Source organism: Sprattus sprattus (assembly GCF_963457725.1).
Source record: "Sprattus sprattus genome assembly, chromosome: 1".
NCBI classification, from domain to species: Eukaryota; Metazoa; Chordata; class Actinopteri; order Clupeiformes; family Clupeidae; genus Sprattus; species Sprattus sprattus.
The window spans coordinates 77178167-77195689 of record NC_137920.1 but is presented as its reverse complement, the minus strand read 5'-3'; the positions used below and the strand labels follow the sequence as shown (position 1 = coordinate 77195689).

The following is a 17523-nucleotide window of genomic DNA, read 5'->3' as shown; positions in this document are numbered from 1 at the left end:
CAGGTGCGTTTTAATTCGGAGTGGCAAATGTTCGAGGCGAAGGCGTTTTCTTTCCATTTTTAAATTTGAACGTGTTGTGTAATTGTAAATACTCCTTATTGTTCGATTTAAGCGGAAGCTTTCAGTCCAATGTACATGTTTGTTCGCCAAGAACTCCTCAGACCGTTCGTATGTGTTCGCAAACGTTCACAATGAACGAAAAACAGTTTTTAAAAAGTTTGCCTTGTTTGCTATTGTAAACGCAGCTCTGATTTAGTAAATTCAATCCGGGTCTACTTGAAACAGGGATAGATAAATGCAATATTTGTATCGGATCAAAAAATACATTTTATTCAAGCAAAAGTAAGTGTTACAATATAGATAATAATATTGCAACACCTGTGAATTAATTTAACACTTCACTCTAAGCATTTAGGATGCGACTGAGACACAACACACAAACACACTCTCTCTCTTACACACACAGCAAGTGGCAGGTATAAAAGCAGACTGTTAACATTATGAATTTAATGGCTTACTTTCAGCGACAAACTTTCCTTGAATAGAGGCAAAGGCATTATCACTGTAGAAAAATATTACAATGCATATTCATGTATTCTATGTTAATAAAATCACAGCAGATCACCAAACACTTCATTTTCCACAAAGAACACATTTATTTGCGTCTCACTACACATTAGTCAACTCACAAATCCAAACCGTAACCACAATTAAAGAACCAGTATTTGATTGGACCTACACTACTAAAAGGCCTGTGCGCTTCTTCACAGATCAAGCAGCCAACCTGTTTTAACCGTCAGAGAACCGTCCAAAATCACTTTGATTTAAATGGATCTGAGCTGGAGGCTCTTCGGTCGACAAAAGTAACAAAAATAATCTGATCCAACCACGCCTGGCGCCTCATCTGTGATATCATGATAATATTCAATATTTTCTTGACAGGAAAAGGTGCAGGAACCCTCTGCTGCACAGACAGCTAGTTCCAGTTTTACTTTATGGCTTTATTGTGTTGACTCATTAACACGATATGGGAGTGTTATGGGACACACTCTTTAAGTTTCTTTTCAGTAATCTGACCTCTGGGTCAAAGTTGTGACCTCTGGTTTAAAAAAAAAAAAATGGGAAAAAAAACTTCGAAGGCATGTTCATGATCATCTCACTTTAAATAAACATCAGACATTGATTTTGTTCAATAAATATTTTAGTGAAATGCATAAATGCGCATAAGAGGGAGTGTTCAGCATTTTAAACCAGCAAAATTCTGTCATAATGGCTGTGTAAGAATGCTTCGGATTGCACAAGAAACCATTTGATATTAACTGTCAGTTTTTTTGGGGGCAACATTTAGAGAGACAAGATGATGTCTTTTCATTTTTGTTTTGTCTAGAACTGCAATCAGTTGTGGTGAAGAAAGAAAGAGAGAAAAACACTTAAAACAAAGGAAAGCGTGCTAGCGCGTTTTCAAATCCGATGGCTGTCCAAGGCTGCTGGATTCCTCACAGGTGGGTCGTTTCCATAGAAATGAGTTTTCATCTTCACCTGCAGGAGAGCTTTCGACACCCTACTTCAGAGGTGACGCTTTTGTCGGGATCATTATTCTCGACTCCATGTGCTGAATAAGAGGGACTGAAAGGAGAGGAGAGGAGAATATTTCATTTAAGAACCCTTTCAGTGACATGGTTCATTTGACAGAAGACTAATCACACTTAACACTAACCAATTGAAAACTCATACTGCATGTCTCTGACACATACAATTAGTGACACGTGATACCCTGTTAACAAACATAAGAACTGTTGCCAATGTTACGTACACTTATATACACACACACACACACACACACACAAGTACACTTACAATTTTCTTTATTTATTTTCTTTATTTAATTAAATAGAGCGAGGTGAGTTAGCTTGGCTCCACTACCACAACCAGTGGGCTGATGAGCTTGTGTTTCTTTTGTTTTAAGCAAGCTAATCATCTAAAGCCAAACCAGCTTATTTGATTTGATTTTGATTTGATTTGTTTATTTGATGAAGAGGGACAGTGTGCATTAATAAACATTAACATGTAAATGCACCCAATTGTAGCCAAAAGGCTAGTTTTCATTGGCAGTCCCCCTGCCAGAGTGAAACTGGCTAAAGATAGGGAAGTATTACAGCATAACATTGGGGAGGGGAGGAGAGAAAAGACAACACCCAGACTATCATTACCGTCTAAAGCCAAACCAGGGGCCGATGACCATAGTGACTCACACACCATCGCATGTTCACAAATCATACAGGGATACCGGAAGTTGGAAGCACCAGCCAGTTTTTCTCAGAAAAAAATACAAGTACCAAAAAAGACTAAAGAAACTAACTGGTGAAGACACAATGCCAACACAAACCAGTTAGGCTGCTAAAGACAAAATGCCAACACAAACCAGTTAGGCTGCTAAAGACAAAATGCCAACACAAACCAGTTAGGCTGGTGAAGACACGATGCCAACAGATACCAGTTAGGCTGGTGAAGACACAATGCCAACAGACATCAGTTAGGCTTGTGAAGACACAATGCCAACAGATATCAGTTAGGCTTGTGAAGACACAATGCCAACAGATACCAGTTAGGCTGCTGAAGACACAATGCCAACAGATACCAGTTAGGCTGCTGAAGACACAATGCCAACAGATACCAGTTAGGCTGCTGAAGACCCAATGCCAACAGATACCAGTAAGGCTGCTGAAGACCCAATGCCAACAGATACCAGTAAGGCTGCTGAAGACCCAATGCCAACAGATACCAGTTAGGCTGCTGGAGACCCAATGCCAACACATGGCAGAGGAAACTCTCCGTATGATTTAGACAAACAGTGAATTAAGTAATTCACTCCATTCTTGCTAAGCTTGGCAATGTAATCATGTAGTGATGTGCTATGTTTGTCAGTTATTACAATAGTCACAAAATACTTGGAAAAAAAACAAAACAGTAAGAAAAGGTAACTTCTGAATTTGGCTGCTCTGCCTCTAACTATAATCTGGACATATTACACACAGGACTAGCTCAATCTGAATATGTACCTTCCCACAAATTATTATTTTTGTTACCTCAATAAATGAGTTATTACGTTTGTGGGAACTTATTACATTTAAAAAGTGCAGATTTGTATTACGTTTGTGGGAACTTATTACATTTAAAAAGTGCAGATTTGTATTACATTTGTGGGAACTTATTACATTTAAAAAGTGCAGATTTGTATTACATTTGTGGGAACTTATTACATTTGAAAAGCGCAGATTTGTATTACGTTTGTGGTGTTTCACACCTATTATGCAAATTATGCACAACTCTATAAACAACTTGCATTATGTGCAAAATAAATATAAAATGGATAACAATCTTTCACCTTCTACTATGTTTTTAAAATTAACTTCATTCATTTCAAATAAAACTGCAAAAAGTCTAGTTAACAGACCTACCTGTTACAGATCTCACCTGTGTAGTAAGTAACCTCATCTCACGTGTGTAGTAACCTCATCTCACCTGTTACAGATCTCACCTGTGTAGTAACCTCATCTCACCTGTGTAGTAACCTCATCTCTCCTGTGTAGTAACCTCATCTCACCTGTGTAGTAACCTCATCTCTACCTGTTTCAGATCTCACCTGTATAGTAGACAGCTTCATCCCAACCTTCATGTTTCCAGGCAGAATTCCTAGTCTCCTCTCTGGACTGCAGGTCTTTGTAGGCTACACAAGAATGACATCACTTTAGCTTAGCCACAGTCGCCATGACAACCGCAGTCAATCAAACAAACAGTAAGGTTTAAGTCTCTGTCTACACATTTAAAAATCACACAGGTCCATTTACAACATGAACTCTGGACTTCAGTACATTTTTCACTCTACATAGAAAGCAAGGGTGGCATCTAACACACATTATGATGATGCCTAAAAGTATGCATCGCTGTTAGCGTGCCAGACTACATTAAAATAATATATTTTTTAAATTTAAAAACAAAAAGTCTGTATGCCCATGTCAGGACCCGGCCGTCTTGCTGACTCACCCCAGAGGTGGTGCACCATGTAGAGGCTCCCAATCTGAGAGAAGAACCCTCCGACGGCCTCCTGGTTCTCCTGGCGAAGCTCAATGGCTCGGGCCCTGCAGAACACGGGTTTTTTCTACGTCATTATTCACAAACAAAACATGGCTTTACCATGGCAGCACCACTGTCTCACCCACAGGTGGCGCTGCTGTTAACTGAACAACTTTATAGCAACTTAGCATCAGCAGGAAATCCTTTATCTGAAACAGGCATGATTTGGATCATGACAGATTTTGTACATGATTTTTTTGAAATTATTATCATGAATCAAAAGGTGCAATACGTATTTGTAGATCGTGTGATAAAATGGAAAATTATTTCCACTGCTCTGAGTGAGTGAACGTTATTAGTGTCCTCTTGTTATGGGAAAGGTGCCTAGGAAGCCCAGGAGTCTAAGTACATCTACATCATTACCTCCGCCAAGGAGGTTATGTTTTCACCCCTGTATGTTTGTTTGTTTGTTTGTTTGTCTGTTTGTTTGTTTGTCAGCAGGATTACGCAGAAACACATGGACCGATTTCCATCAAACTTTTTTTGGGAGATTGGGTAATATAATGGAAATAATTGATTAGATTTTCAGATGTCAAGGTCAAAGGTCAAGGTCACAAGACGGAGGTTTGCATTCTCTGAATGCTCCCATTCTTGTTGCTGTATGTGTGACCGACCTGTGCTGCCCTACAGCATACTGAAGTAACTAGAAACTGAACATTTGGTTTGCAATTTAATGGCCCTCCAAACACATCACCTAGAAGAGCAAATCTCTTCATCACACACAGCTTCCGAAAATCTTATGCCAAACCCCTTGTGACTTCCAAAACATCATTGTAGAGGTAACTCCCTAGTTCTGCTTAAACCTTTAGATGTCCTGATGGCCACCTGGATATATGTGCATCGACACGACATTTTAAGAACTAAACAGCTGAGATTACTGAGAGGCCTGGCGTTCAGTGCTCGCCCAGACTACATCATGTCACCAACTAACAGAAAGACTGATCTCTGATCACAGTCTGTGAGGTGAAGATGTGATCTTGATCATAATAGTCTATGAAGTGAATACGTGATCTTGATCATAAGTCTATGAGGTGAATACGTGATCTTGATCATAATAATCTATGAGGTGAATACGTGATCTTGATCATAATAGTCTATGAGGTGAATATGTGTTCTTGATCATAATAGTCTATGAGGTGAATATGTGATCTTGATCATAATAATCTGTGAGGTGAAGATGTGATCTTGATCATAATATTCTATGAGGTGAATATGTGTTCTTGATCATAATAGTCTTTGATGTGAATATGTGATCTTGATCATAATAGTCTATGAGGTGAATATGTGATCTTGATCATAATAATCTGTGAGGTGAAGATGTGATCTTGATCATAATAGTCTATGAGGTGAATATGTGATCTTGATCATAATAGTCTTTGATGTGAATATGTGATCTTGATCATAATAATCTTTGATGTGAATATGTGATCTTGATATAATAATCTATGAGGTGAATATGTTAACTGAGACTGTACAGGCCACATGGGGGCTTTCCCTTGATCTGAGAGGCTGTTCCTGGTGTGGTACAGTATTGGGTTTAATCAGCATCCTTCATTCAATCAGTGTTGCCCATGGTTTATATTTCATTGTGGAATGGAAATTATAGTTTTAAACTAAGGAATTTGAAACCATTCATCATTCCAGTCATAGCAAGCAAAACATATCAGTTGAATTGCAGCAGGCAAGATAAAATCTTTCCTTAAAGTAACAGATTAATCATTGGAGCTCCATTCATTAGGTGATACTTAAATGAACAAACCATTTATAAAATCCAGCTACTATAACCTGTAGAGGCAACAAGGCAGTGAATATAAGTGAACACCATAATATGTAGATTTTGCACTTCCATATACAGTATGGTGCCATATACATGCCGTTTTTACGCATTGAAGGTAAAATGTGTAGGATTTAGGGGCATCTAGAACGAATAATTTGGTTTTCATTAGCTTTGAATGAGCCTAAAGGAAGCGGGTTCTCTTGTACAGTAACCCAGAAGGGACAAACCATAACACTGGCTCTAGAGAGGGCCTTTCCTGTCTCTACAGAAGCCCTGAAGGGACAAACCATAACATTGGCTCTAGAGAGGGCCTTTCGTGTTTGTACAGTAACCCAGAAGGGACAAACCAAAACACTGGCTCTAGAGAGGGCCTTTCGTGTTTTACGGCGCTTTACGGCCGGTAGGTTATCCTTCACGCTTGGAAAGGGAGGGGTGAGGGAGAGGTATTCAGTTGGTTGTAATTCAGCAGCCTCACCACTACATGGCACTAAATCCTACACAAGGCACCTTTAAAGTCCTATCATATTTTCATAAAACTGTCACTAAGAGTTAACCTACAAATAAAAAACACGATTTGGTTGAACGTTCATTGGGTTATATATTGGCTTAAATCTGCTGACACGTTTATATTAATGGACAGAAAACAAGCAAAGGTCTTACCAATAGTTTCCCCACTCAATCATAGTCCCAGGCTGAAAGCAGAAATCATCAGTCAGCAATGGTTCACTTTCCTCACACTAAATATGCAAATGGACGTCTTGTTTTTAACAAAGACGACAGCTCAGTAGCATAAGTTTTCAGCATTACAGAACATTGTTCTTGATTTTAACAAAGACGACAGCTCAGTAGCTTAAGTTTTCAGCATTACAGAACATTGTTCTTGATTTTAACAAAGACGACAGCTCAGTAGCATAAGTTTTCAGCATTACAGAACATTGTTCTTGATTTTAACAAAGACGACAGCTCAGTAGCATAAGTTTTCAGCATTACAGAACATTGTTCTTGATTTTAACAAAGACGACAGCTCAGTTGCTTAAGTTTTCAGCATTACAGAACATTGTTCTGCAGTTTAACCACTCTGATCTGACCTCAATATTCCTAAGATTAAGCCTAAAATGAATAAAAACATACTTAGACAGAGTTACAGGTAAACAAGTAAAGGACCCACACATACCCTGAGCTGGTATGATCTCAGTTCGTATATGTTCGGGCCAGGTCTGGGATCAGGCTCATTCCAGAAGCTGAACTCCAAAAGCAGCTCGTTTCGACGGGACAAAAGCATCTTTCCACGTTCACTTCTGAATTCCGCGAATTCCTTAGAAATAGAAAAATGTAGCAATTCATGAATCGTTCAGTTTATTATTCCAAGCATTCTGAATTCGGAACAGATTAAGACTTCCCTTGTTGTCCTGTGCATATATTTGCATCAAAGATAAGATGGACCTTTCAGATATTAGCGTTCCTGTTTTTGAAACTCTAGGAGGAGAGAAGATTTCTTCCCGTTCACTTAAGTCTACTAAACGCAAGATAAGAAAAACTAAGATAAACTTGTATTAACCCCCGTAGGGAAATTCTGCACGGAGAGCACCAAACTTGCTCCGTGATGCTATAGGCAGAAATCTCATGCCACTTTTCAAAAGCAATTCCTGAGGGGGACGCTAACAGTAGTGCCAACATCATTTGAATCATTTTAGCATTAAGAACAGAAACATAGGAGGACTTAAAACGCTAATTCCAAGCATTGCTAGGAACTGACCACAACTACTCGTGTCTTTTCTGACATATTTGACCTATGACCTATTTACTCTTACCAGGTTGCAAGTAGGCCTAGCTCCGTACGAGGAGAGCACAAAGGCCACAGAAAGCCTTGGGCCATGATGAACATCAAAGCATATGTATTATGAAGCTATAGAGCTTTAAACAAAACACCTGGAACAGCATAAACCATGCATTTCTAAGGTATTTTTTGTCTCAGAATACTTAACGCTACTACAGTCTGATTGTATTAAAGACGTACCGTACACCTTAATGTGTTTTTGAGCTGTAAGGCTCTCAGCCCCTTGTCCCATTTCACGTGTACCAAGTCTAAAAGCTGGAAAAACAGCTACGCTTTAATGCTGTTAACCAGTGCTCAAATTGTGACTCATCACGAGACAAGACATGTATATGTGCAAACCTTCCACCTATAGGAAGCAATCTGAATGAGCGAATACGTGGCTGTTCAAACGGAATCTTTCCACCCCTTTAAATCAGATTTCAATTTCAATATCTGTCCAAAAATATCTACACATTTACTGTAAATGATATGACACAAAGTAACGTCCTCTGAAATCAGTCACCTTATTCTTTTTTAGCTTGCTCATTACATCGTTCAAGGCTGGATATCCGCCACGATATCTCCACAGGTGAACTAGGGAACACAGAAAAGCATTAAGAAGAAACCTCAAAAGGCAAGCTTCACAGAGGCCATAGATTAACCTCTGCCAGGGCCACGTCTCACATTTACAACAATCATCCCTCCATGAAGCAAAAAAAAATAAAAATAAAATATATATACTGTATATGAAATGGAAAGAAATCTGTACATGTACAGCGTATATATATATATGTATAAATTACTAAAGGCCTAAAACACTTTCATGTTATTGTCATCAAGCCTGAAATCCCAGGTGAGTTGCGGATGAGTGGATGCTCTCGTGTTGCTCACCTGCCTGGTCCTGCTCCCCGTACCACGTGTTCCAGGTCCCCACCAACTCACAGGTATACTGGGGATCGGTGTGGATTTTGGGAAGCACTTCCTCACTGTGAAGGAAGAGAGGAATTATCTTAACCGGTCAAAACTTGTGACAAACTAATGATAAAAACACTACAAGCATAGTACTAAACTCTCCCCAGGCATTTGCATAAAGCAGGGGCAACTTCATGACTGAAATTGCAGTCATGAATTTTCAAAACGCTGTTTAAGAATGAATATCAATATGCGTGAAAGTATGCCACATTTTCAATGGTTTTGCCACTGGAGCATTCAACACGAGTCGCCATATTAGTGGATCTCACCAAAGCTTGTTGTAGGCATCTGAGCACTCCGGTTTGACATTGTGAACTACAAAAGAAACACTTGTTTGAAATAATCCCAGTCAGGACACACGTCACTTGTAGCAGTAAACCTTTACACTTCTTAATCCATCACCCTTATTTTAACAGACTATTTGGCACCTCCAATCCAAGTTCACCCTGCAAGCATAGAATTTTGAAATGCCGTTGTAAGCCTACACTGGATTTTGTAGAGGTTGTGATCTTCCTTCTTGGCAAGCAGATGAGAGTGTGCATCTTTTCTGGGATCCACCTTGCGCACAAAGAGAGACTTGAACCAGCTGTCCTCACGGTTTTTGCTTGGTGTTGCAGAGAGAGACCTGGAGATGTAGAAACGGGTGTTTAACTCAACAGGCACATGGTTATTTTTATCAACTCCAAAAAGGTCAGAGGTATTTTGGCCACTCAACACCGTTGTTCAAGAACTGCTTCAAATGCAATTCATTAACTTGGATCCACCTGTTGCACGAATATATGAAATCAAACTTTGAGAGTAAATGGTGAACGACATTAGAGGTCAGTTTTTTTCTTAAAAACTTTCATTGTACTAGATTTGGCACTTCCCTCTTTAATCTAGATTGTAAGGAGGCATGCGGTCAAAGTTAGTTAAAGGTTAACAAGTTTATGCTCAAAATAGCTGATCTTTTTTTTTAAAGAATCATTCAGGGGTGAGCTTTAGTCATAACAAAAGTTGTACTGCGGCCAGCAAGCTGCATTTGGTGGCAAGTTTATTTGAAACAATTTCAAATAACAATCCAAGTGGTAATTGTAACTGGAGAATAGACTCTACGAAAGCAAGAACCCCGTAGTCACATGTTACGTCTTAATGACCTTGAGCGACAATTCAGCGGCGATATCACCGCTAGCCTAAGATTACCAATGCTTTCCAGACCCACGGGTGAACGCCAATGAGCTCGGACTTCCAGTAAAACACTTGTCTGCAGTGCAAAACGTATAGTTCAGTTGGAAAACTACTATATCGACCTTCAAAAGAAATGGGGCAAACATGCTTAGCAAAGGGGAACGTAAAAGCTCTGCGTCGCTTGTTTTGATAACTTGTGAATCAAGTGGCTAACTGATTAGCTTGCTCCACCAAGAGAGCCCAGTCCCTTGCTGTGTATGAACAACTACTTGCACCTAAATCAAAGGTAGCTATGTTAGCTGTGTGCGTTAGCAAGTAACTACGAACACTTTGTGCAACTGCATTAACAATTCTAATGAATCTGATCGAGTCCTTTCTCTGAAACGGAGGTTTCACCTTATCGTGAGAGAAACTTGCTGGTTCCCTCGGAGCCCCTTTCCAGCCTGGTTGAGGCCGTTCCCCACACTCCGGAGGACTCGAGTCGCCATCTTTCCCTGAATGATTTCAGTGTTGTTGTGGCCACACTGTCCCAGGCAAGAAACGTAACAGCATGAACTTCAAACCTCTCGCCACCAGAGGGCAATATATCGAAGTTGCTTTGTACTTGACCCCTCAGTTTGAACCTTGAACCGTGCACCTCCCCACATCAAGCTGACCTATGCAATGTGTGAAAACGTCCCCTATCACTAACTGACAAAAGACACAATATTTTCTTCATATTCCTGTTGGAACACTATATTAAAGTTCTCACCTTGTTACTACTGGCACCTTGGCTCAACCTGCACTTAAGCAGCAACAGGCCCGCACTTCTTTTTTTATTCTTTCCATGTCGTTTTATAAGCAGTATTTATTGTTACACCAGGTTTTTAATGCTCTTAGCTTGATTGTTCTCTCCCTTGTACGTCGCTTTGGACAAAAGCGTCTGCTAAATGACTAAATGTAAATGTAAATGTAAATGTACTAGTGACATGAGTGTTGCCAGAGATGTACACTTAGTTCAGCCATATCCCATGCAATATTCCTGAAAGCAAAAGGCCAGTGGACCAATGCCAGCCCACTGGCATCAGTTCACAGGCTGGTCCACTGGTGAGTGTCTGACAAACGCCCCACCTTTTTGCCACTCACTTTCAAAAATGTTTTGCCTTTACTCATTTGTACTTCTTCAGTCATTTTCACCAACCCTTTACATTTGTGTAGATGTTATTAGAGCGTAACATCAGCCTTTACTTGTGTAGATGTTATTACTGGTAACATCAGGCTTTACTTGTGTAGATGTTATCAGTGCATAACGTCAGGCTTTACTTGACCAAGTTATTTTCACCTTGAGAGCTAGTAGGCTATGAGCTTCTCCTGTTTAGTGGTTGATATTTTAATTGGACTATGCCAATTATATGATTTAAAAATACCAGGAATTTTTCTATCATGAAAAATGTCTATCTGACAAGGTTGTGAGGGTCATAAAACACAATGAATAGAACTACAGCCATAATATTGTTAGTATCATGATACCAGAAATGAATAGTTGTTGTGTGTAATGAATGCGGTCCAACACGTATATAACTCAACACCAAATCATGGCTAGTGTCCTGACAGTGTGGCTGCTAGTTAACAATGAGTATTGGCAGACAATCACAGACCGTTCTTATTGTCACCACCAGATGAGTCATGGCTGTGTGCAAGGCCAGTGTGACTTCTGAAGGCTGCCAGAGTGCATAGGATAGAATAGCAAAGGCCACATTCAACCCTGTGCAGGGGCGTAGCCAGGACATTATTTCAGGGGGGGCCAGCCCTGACCAGTCTTTTATTTGGGGTGGTCAAAAACTACTTTTTTTAAACTCACACACATGCTGCGAATATGGGGCTTGTAGCGTAAGTGACAAATGACAATATAAGACGACTTGATTAAAAAAAATGCTAATGAATTTATTTCAGCTTTATGCCGTTTATGTTCAGGAGGGTTTTTTGCATTATTATTTTTTTTTTTGCTGTGCTGTGAGGTTGGGGGGGCCGGAAGGGTGGCCATTCTCTGACCAATGGTGGCCGTGGCCCCCCCTGGCCACCATGTGGCTACGCCCCTGACCCTGTGGCAATGAGTGAGAGGGAAGGTTGCACTCCAGGTGTTGAGTCTTTGCCTGAGTTGTGAACCTTGATGCATTCTCCACAATACAGCACACATGAGCAGCAGCACACACAGAAGTACACTCAGTATATTTTGTCAACAGATGAGTAAGTCTGACTAATCAACATCAACACATAAATACACACACACACACACACACGCACACACACACACACACACACACACACACACACACACACACACACACACACACACACACACACACACACACACACACACACACACACACTCACACACACACACACACACACACACACACACACACATAGAACAGCTCATTACCACTGGCCTCTGTCATAATTGCAACAGAACAAAAGTAAAGAGGTAGCTGGTCATTTATCTAAGCTGCATCACCTCCTCTTCTCGACCCTTAGCCTCAGCTGATGATTCAAGAGGACCATTGGATAGAAATATGATATGATATGATATAATAATATAATATACCCCATCCACATCACATGGTCAAAAAGTGACAAATCCTCTGACCAGGGTTGAACCAGAGCCCAGGAAGTGCAGTCATAGTGATAGGCACATGGTATTAACAGCGGAATAACTGTCTTACTGCAACACTGAACTAGGTTTCCCTGCCCCAGGCAGTAGGAGTCCGAAGTTTGGATTTGGCTATGTATTTGTCTGTGTTTAACCCTCATGGTTGTGTTCACAACATAGTTTTAGAATAGATTAAAATTGATTAGCCTGGCATAAATATTAATAATGCTTTTTGTAAGAATGCTTTTTGTGATTCATGATGAAAATGCACCCCTATTCATCTCAGTACCCAACTGACTGCATTGAAATGTGACATCCAAAAACTTTTAGATTTGAAGGCTAAGTATTTTTTAACCGGAAACAAACCAAATGTAACAAATTCTAATTATTTGTAAAAAAAAAAAAAAAAAAAAAAAAAAAAGTTCATACATTTTACTATAATTTATTTTATGCATTCAGGCCGTCATGGATCCTCGTGAGTTTGAGATCAAAGGAAATATTTTGATTAAAAACTAAAGTCTGAATAAGTTTCAAAACGGTCACTTTTGACCGAACACTACATAAGGGCTGATCAGAAGGATGTACATAAATGTTATTTTATTTATAGGCTCTAATGCAGTGGTTCTTAACCTTGGAGGTACTGAACCCTGCAAGCTACATCAGTGCCTTCACCGAACCCTTCGTAATTTGAAAAATAAAATATGATTTCTTCAAACGTATAGGTATGTATAAAAAACGGCCCAACATTGCTAGTGTGAAGTCAAGTCAAGTCTTTAAGTGTCAGATACACAGAACAACAGAGTCGGACTGGGCACTGAAATTCTTAGGACAGGACACCATACCACAAATTCGGGCTATACTGTGTGTGTCTTGACCCCTGCCGAACCCCTGAGAGTGACTCAACGAACCCCTGGGGTTCGATCGAACCCAGGTTAAGAACCACTGCTCATTAATGGGTAATGTGACCCTTCCAGATAGAATGATGGATGTTGGCTTAGCCCAGTTCACGTCAATGCTAATTAGGCTTCTTCAAAATGAAGTAGCTGGTTAGAGAACAGTATAGTATGGAGCACATACTCTCTTGTCCACATGCCAAGTTTATGACTTTGGAAGAATTGTTCAGTAGTCTGAAGCAGACTCTCTCGCCAGTCTAGCTACTCCCGAGAGCGCTGCACCTGCTTAGCCGGGCACGCTAAGCGCGATCCCGCGAACTATGTGTGGGCGCGCTCTTTATGGCAGGTCTCAAAAGGGGGGGTAGCAGCGCATGAGTGCGTCGTCGTTACCAGGGACGGGGTGTAGCTGTGGGTAGAAAAACATCCACAGAAAAAAGAAAAAACAGCTTGAGTAGCCCACGCAGTTGTTGTCTGTATGGCAGCAGCCACCGCGCTCATGTTAACCACAAGGATGAAAGAGCAATCGGGACAGGGCAGAGCTTTGATTGTTTCCTAGGAACCGAACAGCATCGGGAAATAAAAATGGAGTGGTAGGCGATCCGCGGCGCGAGAGGCGCGTCCACCTGCTGCTACAGAGAAGAGTCCTGGCTCGTGGGTTAAAAACAAGGTGAGCTTGCGGCAAAATACAGCGTGGGAATCGCACGCGGTGTAATCTTTTTCCTTAATCGCATGAAACGCGGGTAATGTTGATGGTGATACGGCGGCCGTGGTGGTGTCTAGGGTGGTAAGACCGATACGGTGCGGATCAGCCCAAGATGCTTGATGTGAGCATGCAACAGCGAGGGAAAGACGAATACACTACTCCCGTGAGACTGATAGAGTTCTATGCGTAACCTTGTTAGCTGTATATACGTCAATTGTTTGTCATAACACTAGCCCTTAGAAAGACTGAACACCCTGCTGAATGAATGCTAATGCGAAAGGCCGGCCATCGATTTGGCTGGTTGTGCTGCTCTATGCAGGCAATAATAATGCCCTGCCCCCCAGTACCCGTCCTCTCTCACACACACCATTCCCTTCCCGTGAAAATAAAACGTCAGAACATGCTCCTCTGTGCACACTAGGCCTACAGTGTGCGATGCTGCGTCTCATGCTGCAGTAATCTGTCTGTATACTCTTTTTCGGGTTTATTGGCAGTTTGAAGAAGTGATATAGCCTACATGCAGGTTATGTTAACATGCGGCACTTTTTTTTGAGCACGCCTGTAATAGCTACTGACTGAACTGAAACAGATTACCCAATACAAATGTTTAAAATTGTATTACCATATATTATTATTGTTGTTGTTCGGTATTTGCCACAGGTAACCTACCTTTTAATGTTGTAAAACTAGTCGATGTTGTGCCGGGAGTCTGGTTCCTGTCCCGTTATTTTCCACGCTTGTAGAACACAGATGCATGAACAAACAGGGCTACTGCACCGTTAGTTTTGTGTTTGTTTGACTTCAAGATGACCTTCACGTTAATGCTGAAGGATCATTTAGATGACCAGCATGTCTTCGTGATAAAGCTCAGCCTTCAGTAGGCCTAATAACAATAGCATTGATATTTTTAAATTAAGTTTAAAACAGAGCGGCCAAATGGCATCCTTTTTAGAGCTATAACATCAAATATTGCCATGTCGTGTGGTATGTCTGCACTCCTCATGCCTATCTATTTGAGAATGTCACAGAATCAAAATGTTGTCTGTTGGTATGTGGTTGGTGTAAGCATTCATCACACATCTATTGTGTTCATCCCTGGACGGTACATGTGTGTTTGTCTGTGTGTGGAGGACCAACAAGTTGGTGGCCACCTCACAGAATGCAATAGCGAAACGGTGCCTCTAGTTGCTGCAGTAGTGTGCAATGTGTAGATTTTTGTTTTCATGAAATAATGCCTGACTTTGAAAAATATTTCAATAAGAAGGGTTGATTATTGAGTATTTCTCAATATTCAATGCACTCTATGCACATTGTTTATCTGTTGTCATGATCTGGCCCCTAAATTGCAGTTGTTTACATTTTCCTGCCCTGGCAATTGCATGCATGAAACGAATCTGAAGCAAAGCATCAAGATACACTGAATGTTCAGGGCCTCTGTAAAATAAGTTTGAATTACTTTATGATTTGTCTAGAAGCATCTTTATCACCCATGCAGTTCACCCATGCAGTTCACCCATGTCAGTTCACCCATGTCAGTTCACCCATGCAGTTCACCCATGCAGTTCACCCATGCAGTTCACCCATGTCAGTTCACCCATGTCAGTTCACCCATGTCAGTTCACCCATGTCAGTTCACCCATGCAGTTCACCCATGTCAGTTCACCCATGCAGTTCACCCATGTCAGTTCACCCATGTCAGTTCACCCATGTCAGTTCACCCATGCAGTTCACCCATGTCAGTTCACCCATGTCAGTTCACCCATGTCAGTTCACCCATGTCAGTTCACCCATGCAGTTCACCCATGTCAGTTCACCCATGTCAGTTCACCCATGTCAGTTCACCCATGTCAGTTCACCCATGTCAGTTCACCCATGCAGTTCACCCATGTCAGTTCACCCATGCAGTTCACCCATGTCAGTTCACCCATGCAGTTCACCCATGTCAGTTCACCCATGCAGTTCACCCATGTCAGTTCACCCATGCAGTTCACCCATGTCAGTTCACCCATGTCAGTTCACCCATGTCAGTTCACCCATGCAGTTCAACCATGTCAGTTCACCCATGTCAGTTCACCCATGCAGTTCACCCATGCAGTTCACCCATGCAGTTCACCCATGTCAGTTCACCCATGTCAGTTCACCCATGTCAGTTCACCCATGCAGTTCACCCATGTCAGTTCAACCATGTCAGTTCACCCATGTCAGTTCACCCATGTCAGTTCACCCATGTCAGTTCACCCATGCAGTTCACCCATGTCAGTTCACCCATGCAGATCACCCATGTCAGTTCACCCATGCAGTTCACCCATGCAGTTCACCCATGTCAGTTCACCCATGCAGATCACCCATGTCAGTTCACCCATGCAGTTCACCCATGTCAGTTCACCCATGCAGTTCACCCATGTCAGTTCACCCATGTCAGTTCACCCATGTCAGTTCACCCATGTCAGTTCACCCATGTCAGTTCTAGTTTCATCGTCTAACTCTTCTGAGAAACAGAAACTCTTCCAGGCTTACCTTTTTACCTTTGAAATTATTATGTACCATGGTCACAGAAATGACTAATTTCTCAGTGGCTGTCTGATTTCCTGATGTATTGTATGACTGGATATCCTTCTGTCAGTATAGTTTCAATTTCAGATATTCTGTTGCTTTGCTGTCATCTGACTGCTGTAATGCAGGGAAGCTGCTCACACTAAAACAACTTAGAGAAGTGGTTTAGTAGTCAGAAGGTTGCTAGTTCATGTGTGTGTGTGTGTGTGTGTGTGTGTGTGTGTGTGTGTGTGTGTGTGTGTGTGTGTGTGTGTGTGTGTGTGTGTGTGTGTGTGTGTGTGTGTGTGTGTGTGTGTGTGTGTGTGTGTGTGTGTGTGTGTGTGTGTGTGTGTGTGTGTGTGTGTGTGTGTGTGTGTGTGTGTGTGTGTGTGTGTGTGTGTGTGTGTGTGTGTGTGTGTGTGTGTGTGTGTGTGTGTGTGTGTGTGTGTGTGTGTGTGTGTGTGTGTGTGTGTATTGGTGTGACAGTGGCACAGGAGTTAGAGAAGTTGTTTAGTAATCAGAAGGTTGCTAGTTCGATTCCCTGTCGAAGCGTCCTTGGGAAAGACACTGAATCCCCTAATTGCTCCTGATGTGCAGTGTGCCATCAGTGTTAAATGTAAAATGTGTATTTATATCCTTGTAAGTCGTTTTGGATAAAAGCGTCTGCGAAATGTAAAAGTAACAATACAGTTAAAGATGGGTACCCTGGGTGTTATAGTGCTATAAACACTCTTCTCTGAACTGAAGATATGCAGTTGATTGAAATCTGTAAAAGTTTGAGCTTTTGTTTTGATTATTTGGATTATGTCAGTCAGGGGATGGGCGAGAGATTGTGTCAAGGTCAAACAACTGGTGGTCAGGGTCTGATCACCCTGCGCAAATGTAAAGAAAAGATTTTAC

The 17523-nt window shown here is 41.2% G+C and overlaps 1 protein-coding gene across 1 annotated transcript; it reads right to left on the bottom strand.

Moving 5' to 3' along the window:
- Nucleotides 1–492: 492 nt before the first annotated feature.
- On the bottom strand, nt 493–10393 carry LOC308373477 (protein NipSnap homolog 2-like). Its single transcript, XM_080849018.1, has 10 exons — nt 10263–10393; nt 9185–9324; nt 8969–9014; nt 8619–8713; nt 8251–8321; nt 7086–7226; nt 6572–6603; nt 4045–4139; nt 3644–3727; nt 493–1626 (listed from the first exon to the last, which is right to left on the bottom strand). Exons 1-10 carry the CDS (start codon nt 10352–10354, stop codon nt 1562–1564), a joined length of 861 nt encoding a protein of 286 aa, XP_080705144.1. The 5' UTR covers nt 10355–10393; the 3' UTR covers nt 493–1561.
- Between the last annotated feature and the right edge of the window lie 7130 nt (nt 10394–17523).

Coding starts and splice junctions, on each gene's coding strand:
- LOC308373477 (XM_080849018.1), bottom strand. CDS start 10,354: ATGGCGACTCGAGTCCTCCGGAGTGTGGGGAACGGCCTCAACCAGGCT. Junction 9,015..9,184: donor CAACCTCTACAAAATCCAGT/GTAGGCTTACAA, acceptor TTTCTTTTGTAG/TTCACAATGTCAAACCGGAG. Junction 6,604..7,085: donor TGAGATCATACCAGCTCAGG/GTATGTGTGGGT, acceptor TTCTGCTTTCAG/CCTGGGACTATGATTGAGTG.